Source organism: Chaetodon trifascialis, chromosome 7, assembly GCF_039877785.1.
Source record: "Chaetodon trifascialis isolate fChaTrf1 chromosome 7, fChaTrf1.hap1, whole genome shotgun sequence".
Lineage (NCBI taxonomy): Eukaryota > Metazoa > Chordata > Actinopteri > Chaetodontiformes > Chaetodontidae > Chaetodon > Chaetodon trifascialis.
The window spans coordinates 8336473-8350556 of record NC_092062.1 but is presented as its reverse complement, the minus strand read 5'-3'; the positions used below and the strand labels follow the sequence as shown (position 1 = coordinate 8350556).

The 14084-nt window shown below is 46.4% G+C and overlaps 2 protein-coding genes across 3 annotated transcripts; both read right to left on the bottom strand.

The window, feature by feature from the left end:
- Positions 1-197: 197 nt before the first annotated feature.
- On the bottom strand, positions 198-5926 carry coq3 (coenzyme Q3 methyltransferase). Its single transcript, XM_070965528.1, has 6 exons — positions 5692-5926; positions 5031-5168; positions 3262-3361; positions 1997-2266; positions 948-1107; positions 198-713 (listed from the first exon to the last, which is right to left on the bottom strand). The coding sequence occupies exons 1-6, from the start codon at positions 5820-5822 to the stop codon at positions 538-540; spliced, it is 975 nt and encodes a 324-aa protein (XP_070821629.1). The 5' UTR covers positions 5823-5926; the 3' UTR covers positions 198-537.
- Positions 5927-6540: 614 nt separating this feature from the next.
- pnisr (PNN-interacting serine/arginine-rich protein) lies at positions 6541-13410 on the bottom strand. 2 transcript variants are annotated; one of them, XM_070965635.1, is made up of 12 exons: positions 13306-13410; positions 12656-12764; positions 12300-12476; positions 11833-12068; positions 11289-11451; positions 10740-10930; positions 10386-10526; positions 10175-10274; positions 9485-9538; positions 8889-9083; positions 7369-8497; positions 6541-6895 (listed from the first exon to the last, which is right to left on the bottom strand). In XM_070965635.1, the coding sequence occupies exons 2-12, from the start codon at positions 12741-12743 to the stop codon at positions 6862-6864; spliced, it is 2508 nt and encodes an 835-aa protein (XP_070821736.1). In that variant the 5' UTR covers positions 12744-12764; positions 13306-13410; the 3' UTR covers positions 6541-6861. The 2 variants fall into 2 exon arrangements, 1 of the variants encoding a protein (XP_070821736.1); XR_011602323.1 differs by lacking the exon at positions 6541-6895 and having other exon boundaries at positions 7479-8497; positions 11897-12068.
- Between the last annotated feature and the right edge of the window lie 674 nt (positions 13411-14084).

Genomic DNA, 14084 nt, shown 5'->3' with positions numbered 1-14084 from the left:
TATAATACTTCCACATGAGGCCCATTGTAATCCCAGAGGACATGACTGTCCCATCCGCATGTGTGGACACATCACATAAAAAATGCTCTCCAGTGTGCAGCCACATCCAGCATGACATCATATTTATTGTGAGTAGCCAGATCCAAAGAAAACACACATTCCACTCTTAGACATTCACTCTCCAGAAACGCAGCTGATGAAATGGCCGTTTTTTAAGAAGGCAAATCACAAAATACTGAAGCTACAATGATTCAGGGCAGCGCATGCTGAAGATAACAGAGTTACATAACTCTGCTACTGCACGATGAGAGCATCTACAGTTGCTTTCTCCAGCTCATCAAACACTAAACATTTCTCAAACCGTGTCTAACAACAGCAGCGTGCAGCCGTACTCTGAGTGCAAAACAGCAGCTACTGTGCGCCTCTAATCTCAAGGCTGCTTGTCCTTTTCCTTCGATGAACTCAGTCTTCCACCGGGAAGGTGGGACCCCACACATCTCAGCTGATGGCTTTCTGTTTTCGGACCAGTTGTTCGGCTCAGCTGTGTGCATCTGCAGGGGGCGAGCTGCTGTCCTCAGCCTGGTCTGCCGGGGGGTCGTTCCTCACTTTGACAGCGTGGAGGGCGTAGTTGATGGCCGTGCTGTTACCCCAGCTCCACGCTCCAGATACTGGGTTGTACAGCATTCCTTGGACAGACTGCACCGAGAAACCATCTGAGAGCGGATGAAAGGGATATGAGGGGGTTAGAGGCCGAAGAAAAAGACAACAAGACAAACATCTCTGTTTTTTTTATATCCCTGTAAAGAATATTGTCACCTTTGGGCACTGTGAGGACATGAGATGATGACGTGAATCCTTTTTATTCTTATTGTGCTGATTATTAACATTTAATAATGGCCTTTCATCCTGTGTGCTGCTTTCCTCATATGGAAAGTAGAGGGACTTACTGGACTCCAGGAGGCGCTCCAGGTCTTCTGGGCTGATGAACTTCTGCCAGTCGTGCGTCCCCCTGGGAACGATGCGCAGCAGCTGCTCAGCTGCGATGATGGCCAACACGTACGACAGGCTGGTTTTATTCATAGTGGTGATGAAGAGTGAGCCACCTGGCTGCACTTACAGAGAAGAGACAGTCTCAGGTTATGATGTATTAAAGATTTACTATTTTTACTGCTAATGTTGCTTCAAAATACATGACAGCACATCCCTGCAGGTACTATGTACACAAGCAAGGTGCTGCCAGGGTCATCAAGATATTTATAGAATGGATTTAGAGCTTTTAGTGCACAAGATCAGAAGGGAACAGTGCCAAACCTGCAGGTTCAACCTCGGTCAAGATTAACAAATTTAAGGGGAGGGGAGGCAGAGAGAGTGGACAGGGGGAGAGAGTGAGAGGGATGGGAAATAAAAGCACAAGAGTTCAGTTCCTCTTTAAAACGAATCCAAACAATACAAGAAGTCATGCTAAAACATCCCTGCATAGCTGCCCTGAAGCAAGACACATTTAGAAGGTTTTTCTTTGTAAGAGAGTGGAAGTGAGAGATTTGGGCCACAGAGAGAGAGAAAGTCCAGTCGAGCCTGATCCAAACACAGAGACATGAGGTGAGGATGTTTCTCCCTCTCAGCTCCTCTGCTCTGCTGACTGAGGAGATCATCTGGTCTCAGTATTGATGCACAGCTTTCATTAAAGCCTCTCAAGTTTAAATGCAACTCACACACATAAAAACACATGCTAACCTATTCCCAGAGACACACGACGGATGCAAACACAGCAAACACAACACAGTCACCATATGCACATTAACATACGCTCAGACGAGCACACAGACGCAAACGCTACATGAGTTAACAGCTGGAGGAGAACACACACACACACACACACACACACACACACACACACACACACACACACACACACACACACACACACACACACACACACACACACACACACACACACACACACACACACACACACACACACTGTCCCAGGACACACCTTTAGCATGAGGCTGCAGGAGGAGGCGAATGTTTCTAGGTTGGCCAGATGTTCCACCACCTCTGATGCGACAATGGCATCGAACTGGCCCGGCCCCTCCTCCTCCTCCTCCTCCTCCTCCTCCTCTGCTGAGAGCTCCTCCAGGGTGCAGGCCCGGTAGCTGACCCGGTCACGAAGGTCCGGGTCAGAGGACGAATGCAGCTGGGCTGTGCCGATGCTGTCTCCTACTGGATCTATGCCCAACACACTGGCTCCCAGGCGGCCCAGGGGCTTGTGAAGGACAGGGAGGAAGGAGGGGATAGAGACAAGTCAGTGGACATACTGTGTGTCAGGTTTTTATAAAATGCCTTCTGCAGCAGCACTTAGAAACTTTATTCCATGTTGTGGAAAATTGTCTTCGGCTTCACTGCAGTGTTAAAAACAATACAGGACAACAAACTATCAACAAGGTTATTTTAAAAAACGTAGATGCAGGAAAAATCATGTCAAAGCAATGAAGAATCCACAGATTCAGTCAGTGCTGAGGGAAAAAACTAACAGCATTTTAAAGCTGGTGATGAGCGTGAAAGGTGGTTGGATGTGAGCTACACCGCCCTCCCCTGGACAAAAGCTACACACACAGGCACGTGTGGCGAGCTGCACTCGCCCACGGGCTGATCTCGACCCTCCCACAGCTGATGCCTTCTGATGGAAAGGGCTGCGGTGACGAGACACCCAGAGACACAACCGCAGTTGCAATCTTAACGGACACTTTTTGTGCTTTTTGTGTGTGTGAATGTGACAGCCTGTGCGACAGAGGCACATAAATACGGGACCTGAATTTGTCCGCTCAAATCACAGAGCACAGCTGGTATGTCCTCAGTTCAAATGAAGGCAGAGACAGAGGCCCTGTCCTGGCTGCCCAGCTATCAGCACTAACAAACAGACAAACAACTGCAAACGACCGACTGTCCGATCCACCAAGCTGAGACCAGTCAAATCACACGAGAACCAGAATTTGTCTGACGTTTAAATGTTTTTTTTGCCCACTTTGGTACGTGAAAGGACCAGCGTTATAATGCACTGAAAGCACAAAGCAACAGACTGCTCTCTGGACAGGCAAGTCAAGACGTGATGTGAAAGGTAGCAATTGAAAATATTGGGAATGCAGAGCAGGAAAGATATTTTTCACTGCATGTCCTTGTTCACATGAGGTCTGCACTTTCTCAGACACACACACACACACACACACACACACACACACACACACACACACACGCACTGACCTCTGTGAGCAGGCCTCCTCCACAGCCGACATCCAGTATTTTCAGCCCTGCCAGTGGTTTCCCAGGATGATGCGTGGTGTGCACACTCAGCAGATGGTCCCTGCACAGGTAAATGAGCAGTGGGTTAAACCCTCCTCTTACTCTCCAGCACACACCCGTCATGTTACGGACAGACTCACTTGAAATGAAAAGGGAGGATTCTTGAACATCCACAGCCTGTGTAATGCTGCTTAGCATAGGGGGGAGTTATGGGAGGTTGGAGACCGGGAGAATCTTTACATTTTGCTTAAACCATCCTCTGTCTCAGCCACCCCCACTTCACAGTGAGCCGCGACATCAGCCGGCTAACAACACAAACATCCTCTGGCTACAGATCCATCCCTGTGCGCCTTCCTCCCTACCTTCCTCACACGCTATCTGGAGACCGTCTGCCTCGGGCATTGAACATGCAGAACAAGAACAAGATCTGAGGATGCATCATCCTCATTAAAGCTCTGCTGGGTTCAGGAGCATTTGTGCAAACAGTGAGAAAGAAGAGAAGGTGTTGGCTGACTAGCTTCCAACCACACCAAAAGACAGAAACACACAGACAAAGGCTTTCCTCACTTCTACATGTCATTCTCTTTCTCTTGAAATCATATGTGGCTAAACAGCCAAAAAACAAAATTTCTGATGGCAAACTAAAACAGTGTTTTATGATGACTGCTTGTATCGATGGCGAGTTTTCAACATGCAAAACTACGATGGAAAAAAAAGCGAAAGTGACTCAAAGTGACACATTAATACAAAGTGCAAAATGCTAAAAGCTCATTATTCAGCACCCAGACCACTGAATCAAGCAACGTGTGTTTGCATGCATTTCCCATTTTTTTTTGGCATTTTGCATTTCAGGTGTAATGAAAAAAAAAGTGTGAATTGTTATCCATATGCTTGCTGTCATGTATGAAGTGTCTCCTGCAGTAGCCAATGTGGTTTAAGATGATACACGTTCCATCATCACACTATTACTGTACTCTGCTGTGCTTTAGATGAGTAAACCTACAAGTGATTGAACTACTGAAGCCTTAGTGTGGTGAATAAAAACCCAATCATTGTGGTTGATACAGATCAGAAGTTGAGTGACAAAAACTTATATATACTTATATATTATGATCACTGTAGTGTGGTCAGACGTTATTATCTATACATACAATATTTCAGAAAGCTCAATTTGAAGTCTCTTTAAGTCAGGATTGAATCATGATAAGACTGCTGGAGTCTAAAAGGTACAGTCTCGTTTAGACACACCCTGAGGGGCAGACCCAGATCAGGCAAATCAGCCACACTCAGACTTATGCTGGCACTGGATCTGTCACGCTGTCACCATGACACACATCATCACCACCACCAACAACAGGACCACAGCGGGGGAAGGGGAGAGCAGCGACGGGCTCTTGGGTGGATGGGTAATGTCATGATTATCTTGTGGGGCCCCTACAGCAGATCTTATCAATCAAAACAGCAGCGGCGCCCAAAACAGGCACGGGTGTAGCGTCTGGGCGGCTGAAAGCCTATTGGCTGGAAATGCGCTGCTGTGTGGGGGAATCCTGTCACTTTCACTGTGTGTTACTTCCCTCGTGTGTTCTCTGCGTCCAAACACCACGAGGCTGGATCTCCTCCAGGTTGTGTTTTGACACAGCGGCTTGATGCCTCCTGTCACAGTGCGGCGACACCTTGACATTTCAAAACTGTAATGAATGTTGAAGTGCACATTGTGTCCAAACACACACCTTATAAAAGGCACCCTCAGGTCATTCATGGCATGCAGAGCTGCAAATTGTCCCTGCTCGTCCCACCACTTGCTGGCCAGTGACTGGAACCTCCTCACCTCGTCCGGGTCCACTGTGGTTTGGGAGGCTGAGCGAACACTGCGCGGCAAAACAGACAGGAGCACATCAACAGTGTGCACACAGCAGCTCATCCAGGCAGAGGACAGCATGGAGAAGTCCACGAGGACAAGTGTCTGCATCTAATATGATTCTACAATATCGGATGTTCAGTGCTGAGGAAATTAGTCTGCTGGGAGATTATTTGCTGGTTTTAGCTCCTTAAATGTGAGGATAATCTCCATTTTACATAATTGAACATTAAATTAGATTAGATTCAACTTTATTGTCATCGTGAGAGTGCAGCACAGACAACGACATGCAGTTTCTAATCAAAAAGTGCAAATAGTCATAATATCCTAAATATAAATACTTAAAAATAAATACTCTAGCTCTATCGCCAGCCTGTCTCAGGCCCTGCACACAGACAGCCGTGTGCTATAAACTCCGTTTATCTGATTGCGTTTGACCTTTATATCATTTGGCAACATATTGTTGGTGACATTTAGCGTCCCTCCTAACGATCTGTCCGGATCCAGGTCTGAGTGAGTCCTGGCTGCAGTACCTGGTGAGGCGCTGGCTCCTCACGCACACGCTCCTCGGTGACCGCGCCGCCGTCCAGCTGAAGCCGCAAGCAGCGGCGGCTCTGCGGCCGCACGGCGCCAGCATGAGGCGGCCCAGCTTGTTCCAGGACATTCTGCTGTCATAACACGGCTCAGCTGCTCGCCACGGCGGGTCTGTTTACCACTCCACGGAACCTAACCTCTGTATGCCCGTCGGTGCTCTGATCTTTTCTGCTCGGGTAGAAACTACACACACACTTTGGTTCCTACTTCTCTGACGCTTCACGGTGTTCGTAAGGACAGCGATTTAAAGGCTAAATAGAGGAGAAAAATGTCATATAGAAAGATTTAATAGTGTTAGAAATGGCCATTTAAATGTTAGGGCTCTGCTTTGGACAATAATTTAGATACATGTCTAAATGCCTTTCTGGCTCCAGGTCTTAGCACGTTTCATTGGCCTCATGGTGAAAACCTCCTCCAAGGTTCATCCTCTGACTTCATTTCACCCTCATCAGGTTTCAGTGACAACAGCCTCTACACACCGTATCTTCTAATAAGACTTATTTCCTGACTGTTTGAGCAATTCACGGGCCAAATCTGTGGTGCACATTTTCCCAGGAAACCCTTCATTGATGTGAATGGGATGACACTTTCAGGCATGAAGCCCTTCTGACCCTCAGGTGTTCTGCTCTTAACTTTGCAGCCCAGAGGACATTTCTTGGACCCTCATGAACCCATAGCTTTTCTGTCCTGTGTGATTCTCTGATGTAACATTACAAATCCTCGCCATGTCTGAAGGAACGCCGTGTGCTGCTGAGTGTTGCATTAAGAAACGAGACAGTGAGGCAGGACAAGGAACAAACAGTTTATTGGACATCTTACAATAATGTTTGAGGGGGAAAAAAACGGTGATCCTGTTACGCTTTAAAATGATGCAACGTCAGTTTTTAGTGTCCACAGTCTTATTAAGTTTGCATAATGATACATGTGAAAACTCCTACCATTCAAAAAGTCTCGTTCTTCAGTCACGTTAAAAATAACATATTTACAAAGATGAAAGAAATGTATGAGGGCGGTTCACCTACAACACTGCCTCTATAATGAGACAAGCCTGTTCAACTCATGGAATTTAAAATGGTAACGTGCACAGATCGGGACATTAACTGTGCTCCTCAGCGTCTGCTACGACGGGAGGGGGATGTTGACCTGAAAGAGAGGCGTGGACATACCATTAATACTGCACCAATCACACTTACCCATGCAGACTTCACAATACAAACATGCACAAGACCCACCCACCCACCAGAGTCCAAAAAACTGCACATCATCTCCATAAAGCTTGTGTTCAGCAGACTCTAGAGAAGTTAATCTACCCTGTAGTGCACAATGTAAGGCAAGACATCTCTATTTGGCCTCATTATTAAAGGCCTTATTTCAGTTTCCACATTTTAACAAGGTGCAACAAATCAGAGGCTTGGACTCTACTGAGGCCACAGGAGGGAATATTGAGACTTGTGACTCGTGGCAGTACATGTTCATAACAGTCACTCAATAATTGTCATAAGCTTCCTTTAAAAAGTCAGTGAAAATAGACTGATAACAAGGACTCCAGAGAATTGACAATGAGACATAAATTGAAAACATACAGTAGGAAAAGAAGAGAAAAAAACAAATACTACCTTGATCGCGACTTAGACTTGTGTTTGCGGCTTGCCTTCTTACCAGACTTGTGAGATTTTTCCGTCGACCGTGAGCGACTACGTTTGGATTTTTTGGATTTCTTTTCCTTGCTAACTTCAGGGGTAGGGGATCTACTAGAGTCAGAGTCTGAGCGCCTCTTGCTACCTCTGGCGGAGCCCTTCTTGCTGGATCTGCTATCCTGCCGGGAGTGCTTGTCACTCTGAGAGTCTGTGCACGAGTCGCTGTCTTTCCTTTTCTTCGATTTACCATTCTCCTCTGTCCCCACAAAGCTTCCTTTTTCCTTTTCCTTCTCCTTTTCTTTCTCTTTGGTCTTTGGCTTTTCCTTCTTCCTGTCTGACTCTTTCTCCCTGTCCTTATCCTTCTTTTTCTTGTCTTTCTCATGGCTATGACTCCTTTCCCTCCTCCTCTCTCTGTCTTTGCTGGAGGCCTTCTGTTTGTGTTTGCTGCTGCGACTGTGACTGCTGTCTCTGCCATCCCGGCTCCTTTTCCTCTCCTTCCCTCTGTCTTTCTCCTTTTCTCTGTCTCTGTCTCTGCTGCGACTGCGGCTGTCTCTGGCCCTGGCTCTGCCCCTGTCTCTCTCCCTGGATCTGGATCTACTCCTGCGGCTCCTGCGCTCCCTGGAATCACTGCGCTCTTTCTTGTGGCGGCCTGATCTCTCAGCGCTGCTCCTCCTTCTGTCCCTGCCCTTCTCACTACGATCGCTGCGGTGCCTGTGGGGGCTGTGGCTGCGGCTGCGCCAGTGAGCCTTGTGAGAGGAGGAGCGGCTACGCCTCCTCTTCCTTCGTGGGGAGGAGGATCGAGAGGAACTGCGGGAAGATGCAGAGGAAGAAGAGGAGGAAGAGGAAGAACGACGGCTGCTGTGGCTGGAGGTGGAGCGGGAGCTGCTGCTGTGACCGTTGGCTGGGGAGTCGCTCCCGCCGCGCCCTGATCGCTCCTTCCCTCTGCCTACGCGCTTGCTCTCACTATCCTCCTTCTCACTACGGGACCTACGCCTCTCTACCAAGGGCTCCGCCTCCCTCTCTTTTACTTCCTGTTTGTGTGGGTTCTCTGGCTGGCCCTCATCATACTCCCCCTTTTCTCTGCTCAATCTCTCCTTCACCATCTCTTCTGTAGAAACAAACAACAAACATACATGTTTAAGTAAACAAGGAAACGTCAGGTTCTGTAAAAACAAAGAACACACACACAGCTTTCCACGCCAACAATGGCTGTGAGCTTGAGTGATGAGGCTGAGATCAAGTCAGCACAAGTTTGAATGTTTTAACTCCCGGTCACACTGCGAGCATTTGCACAGATGCACATATGTGTTCAACTTATCCCAGCCTCAACATTTCCCTTTGTTTGCTTTCTACTCCAACTTGAATGCACATAGAAAAAGCAAGTGACATACAGAAGTAGTAAAAGATATGCAAGAAGTTGGACAAAAAAAAAAAGGTCTACCATCATGTTTATTTTGGTTCAGTGGTTTGGTTCAAAACTGTCAAACGTCATGTCTTACCGCGTGCAAGCAGAGCCTCTTGTGCTTGTTTTTCTTGCAGCTGCAGCATCTCCCGCTCTTTCCGGCGGAAGGCGTCCTGCTTCTCCCGAATGCGGTGCCGCAACTCCTCCTCGTCTGTGTCGGAGGATTCAGACCCTCGCACACTGCGGTCGTTGTCATCCTCACTCTCATCTGAACCATAGTCACCAAGCCCACCTGCCACAATAGAGGGTTGTTGAGTGTTGGAAACGATGAAGATCCATTCTCACATTCAGGTTTCACTCATGAAAACCCTCAATCCCAACCCAATTTCCCAGTGAAAGGCACTTAAACCTGCATAGCTGAATATCTCACACTGATAAACCCCATAAAAAGAAATACATATAGCCCTTTAAGAAAAACTAACAGAAACAGTTTGCATTAAAGAGCATGCTTCGGTCATTAAAGTGCAAAACTAAACCCAAGGCAGTCACTGAGATTCCACGTCTATCTGTAAATTAGGTTGTATATTTGGCTGCTGCCAGATTTTCACAGGTTCTTACTAACACCCCTCCATAAATTCAAAATATGAAATATTTTCCTTCCCTCCCCCCGGTGACAGAAAAAGGGATACTCACTGAGACCGGTCAGAGAAGCCAGTGCACTTGACTGTGCCAGCTGTTTTGCAGGAGCTTTGATTCACATCAACAACAGGAACAACATGTTAAAACACATACTGCCATTTTCTCAAAGGCAAGAGAGTCGCTAGAGAAGGGGATCACAGATAAAGCACTATTCACAAGAGCTGGCGTGGGCAACAAGAGAAAAACAAAAACAAAAAAAAGAAGAAAAAAAAAAACGGAGAAAAGAGAGAGGGTTAACAAACAAAATTCTGTCACACAATCCAAGTCAAACAGTCGGACAGGCGGGAAGAACCAATCTGTACTAATGCACAGTCACTTCAATGGAGGATGTCACTTGTATCTACAGGTGGGTGCTGGTCAGTCAGTGCTGAGACTTCATTCAGTCCTATCATTGTCTCTCAGTAGGACCTCCTACTGAATGTACCAGAAGACCAGGATCAAATACTGTTTGTGAAACAGAACATTGCTCTGCTTTCTCTCCTTCTGATGCATTAGCAGAGAATGGTTGAAAATGCATATCAGATATACTCCCATGTTTGCCCCTCAATCATCCTAGTTTACAGGGCATAATTTAGTTTCATTTAAAGACATTATTATGCATACAATGAATTGTCTTCAGATTTAAACATAATGTCTTGGTGACAAGCATAGATGATGCATAAACTGGAAAAGGCAAGAGCAGACCTCGAGTGGCTTTCCGATGAGCCTCTTTGGCCACGTGTTGGATCTCTTCATTAGTGACCTCAAGAAGGATCTCTGTGAGAAGTGTTTTTGTGATGATCATCTAAAGACAAAAATTCAATTCAATTTAATTCTTTTCAATAGATCATCTTCAAAAACAGATCAACTACAATCGTGTACATGCAGAAGAAATGATATGAATGTTCAAACTGACCAGCTGGAATTCTTTTTCCTCCTCAGTCATTTCAGGTTCACTGTCCTCTGCAAGAGGCGATGGGCTAAGGCCAGCAAACTCTTTCTTCATGGAGGTCTTTTCTTCGTCATCATTGTCGTCATTCCCCTCGTCATCACTGTCCTGATGCAGACAGAAGCAAGGACTCATATTCAATTAACAAAGCGGCAAAGCGTGCATCCTTTGTGACACCAATGTCAGCTGCAGTTCCAAAACATGCGCCACAGAAAACAGTTTATGACCTTGGATGTCCTTTCACCACGAACAACACACAACCATAACCTGTTTTTCAAAAGGAATCCATTTTGCTATCAAGGCCAGAAAGGGGTTGCTTACAAATTTGCTCTTGCGGGGCACTCGTGGCCCATCACCTTCTTCGTCTGCCTCGTGCTCTTTGCCGTCATCTTTTGCCATTTTTGCACGCTCTTTCTCCATTCGCTCTCGCTCCAGCTTCTTCTGCTTCTCTCTGTCCATCTTTTCAAGGCCCTCTCGGATCCATGCAGGTAGTGTGCGCCTTTTCACAGCATCTGGAGGTGAGATCCAAGGTCAAAATGAATTATCCACATACTACCATGCTATTAAAACGGAGAAACCCCTTTCGAGTCTTTACACTCTTGCTGACAACTTGTAAAATGCCTTCTGTTGAACTTCAAACATTCTGAACTGTTCAATTCTTAATTCAACTGTTAATCTGTCCAAATGGTACGTAACAGTTAACAGTAACTACTAATACAGAATAGTGCTTATAATACTACTTTATGTCTACTCTGACATGCCTCACTGAGAAAGTCAATTTTCCTACTTTGACATAAAATTAGGAGCATTATTTTATGTCACCCTCTTTGTGGGTTAGTGCACAAACTGCAATACATTCAACACACTCACCTAGTGGTGCCGGGGCCTCCTGCTTGACAGGGAGCTGGATAGGGGATCTGGGCCGGTCTCTGAACCCAGGTGGTCTGGCATCCCGTCTGTTCTGTGGAGGACCCTGCCAGTATGGGGAGTGAAAGCCTGCAGGTGCAGGTGCAAAGGACGAGGCAGCTCCATGCTGTGGAGAGACAGCACAAACAAAAAATTAAAGGTGGTTCCAAGAACAGACGGTCCTCTCTTAACTGCCACCAAGTGGCATGCACTCTACAGGGGGTTGTTGTCTTTCCCCAGATTAAGTTAGCTGACACTCATCCATCACTGGGTTAGAAAGCCGGATTGGTTTTAAAAAGGAAAAGAAGAAAAAAAAATCAGCTGATAAAATAATACCAAACCATGCTGGATCCTCAACAAGCCAACACTTTCCTCTGCACCGCATCAAGAAAGATACACCTAGATGCTGGGACCCGGCACAGTTTCTACGGATTGCTCCTTCTTGAGTTACTTGGTTGCACACTAAAACCCAAACGCTTCAACAGTTTCTACGGTAGCATCTGCATACCTGATAATCAAACTGGTTCATGGCCATGGGGGCCATGGCGTAGCTGTCGGGCTGTGCCCCATACCCATGGCTGTTCTGGGGGTAAACCCCGTGGTGGGCTTCAGAGTTGAACTCCACGCTGTCCTGGCTGTTGCTGTCCTCACTGGGTTTCACCACATCCATCGGTCCTGAACCTGGAGGGATCCAGGCCTGCTCAGGGGGTGGAGGAGGAGGGGGCTGGCCATGTATTCCCCATTCTGTTAATGACAACATAATTAATAAGCAAAAGCCAAAGCACAAAATGAACTAAAGGACAAAAGGAAATCTTGTTTATATTTCTCACCATCCGCTCAAGAATACTGAATGTAAAGAATTTTCCTGTACAATTTCCAGTACCAGAAAAATCAAAAAGAGAAGATTGGGGCAGAAACAACGAGTCAATAAAGACATAAAGAAACTTCATGTAGTCCAAGGGGTTAAACTTGTACCTGGCTGCCACATTCTGCCAAATGCTGGGTCACCCTGGAAGGCGCCGTGGTTGCTCTGTCCGACAGGTTCTAGGCCTGGGATGTCCTGGCCATTGGGCTGAATGTTCTGCTGCTCTGCACCTGTTGACTCTTTCTGGGCTATCCATGCCTGTGCCAGGGCAGCCCAGTCCACTTGACCTTCACAAACCCAGAAAATACACCCATTTATTTGAAAACACACCCATACAGAAGCTATTACAAGACTGGTGAAACTCTAATTATCAGTGCTGGCTGAGTAGTGGGTAGATGTGCAAAGGCACCCTTCAAGTGCAGATCTCTTTGGAGGAAAAATTTTCCGTGGTGCATCACTCACTAACCTGGATCTTGCTGGTGCTGGAAAGACTGCATCCATTGCTGCTGGCTCAGAGGCCACTGTGGCCAGGGCTGTCCTCCCTGATCCCACATCACTCTTCTCTGGATTCACACCTGAAACATCAAGGCCAGCTGCATTTTAATTTTGATTTGCAACCTCGGCATCTCTTTTGCTGACACGACAAGAGCTGCAGCAGTTTTTGTGCTAAAAGATTACATCTGGGTCTCGCCTGGTGTCCACAAATGGGGTAGCGTTAGCTTCGATGTGCTAACGTTACCACAGGCAGACCGGCTATCTGTTTGTTTGTGACTCCCGTTGGCTGGGGACCTTTTCGCGTGTTGGTGGCAGAAGCAGAAGCTATATAATATGGGGTCTTGTGTCATTACTGACGCATGATACTGAAATAAACTCGGGGCCAGTGAAATTCAAACCTCTGAGCCAGGCTCTGATCATGCGTTTGTGAGCTAAGGAAGCTCAACCAAGCTAGCGCGAGCGAACGTTTCAGCTAAGCTAAAAATGAAAGCTAACCGACAGAAACGTTAGCACCATTATCTTCCTGGGTGAGCAAACGTGGCTTTACATTTCAATTAAATACCCTACGAGTGGGAACGTGTGGTTAACAGTAATTTGTGCTTTCAGTAACATAGCCCCCACCTTTTCCAGCAGATTCTCTCCACCGCTGCGGTTCCTAATCAAAATGGCTGCAGAAGTGAGTCGATCGGAGGAAGTGTGAACAGGGGATCTGCTGCTGCCTTCAGAGGCTGTCCAGAGTATTAGAATTCAGGCTTTCATTCAGTTATATTTTTGTCACCTTGCCTGCATTCTAAAACGCATGGGCGCAAGTTTTAAATTCATGGAATAGAAAAATGAAGAGGTTCTCCATCTAGTCTCTGACTCTGTATTTAGTGGGCAAACTATGCAGACCACCGACGTGTTGATGTCATTTTTGGGGCAGTTGTCCGACGAGTGGTACGTAAAGGCAGCATTGAGATTGCGAAATATTCAGATGCTGATGGGATTGATGATAAAGCCGCAGTGATGCTGGACAAGTGCATTAAAGTCAGTCAGGTGATTTAATTCTAAAAAACGGTGCGTTCAATAAAAACTTCATAATGTTGATTAAATTAATTTTGCAATGAATTCAAAGGGCATTGTTCTGAGTCGAGGATTCTTGTATTTTTTTTTTCTGTAGTCCTTGATAATAATAATAGTTCCCTTTGCCATTTTTTTAGGTGTTCATCAAACAAGACGATTTTAGATCCATCTGGTCTTCATCACACATATTCAGACATACCCATGCGTATTATAACAACTTTCATAAGGTCCCTGGTCATCCCCGGTCAATCACATGACCAAATATGAAATGTGTCATGAAGAGTTCTGCAAGGTTGATCCCAGTGGCTCAGCAATGAGAATCTCTCTGCAGACTCCCC

Bases quoted from the DNA above. Each gene is read 5' to 3' on its own strand.
- coq3 (XM_070965528.1), bottom strand. From the start codon at position 5,822: ATGTCCTGGAACAAGCTGGGCCGCCTCATGCTGGCGCCGTGCGGCCGC. The intron at 2,267-3,261 runs GTCAGTGCGTGT...GTCCTTCACAAG, and splicing joins GAGGAGGCCTGCTCACAGAG to CCCCTGGGCCGCCTGGGAGC. The intron at 1,108-1,996 runs GTGTGTCCTGGG...CTGTAAGTGCAG, and splicing joins CCTGCAGCCTCATGCTAAAG to CCAGGTGGCTCACTCTTCAT.
- pnisr (XM_070965635.1), bottom strand. From the start codon at position 12,743: ATGTGGGATCAGGGAGGACAGCCCTGGCCACAGTGGCCTCTGAGCCAG. The intron at 11,452-11,832 runs GTATGCAGATGC...GTCTCTCCACAG, and splicing joins TGAACCAGTTTGATTATCAG to CATGGAGCTGCCTCGTCCTT. The intron at 10,931-11,288 runs GTGAGTGTGTTG...TCTCACCTCCAG, and splicing joins GGAGGCCCCGGCACCACTAG to ATGCTGTGAAAAGGCGCACA.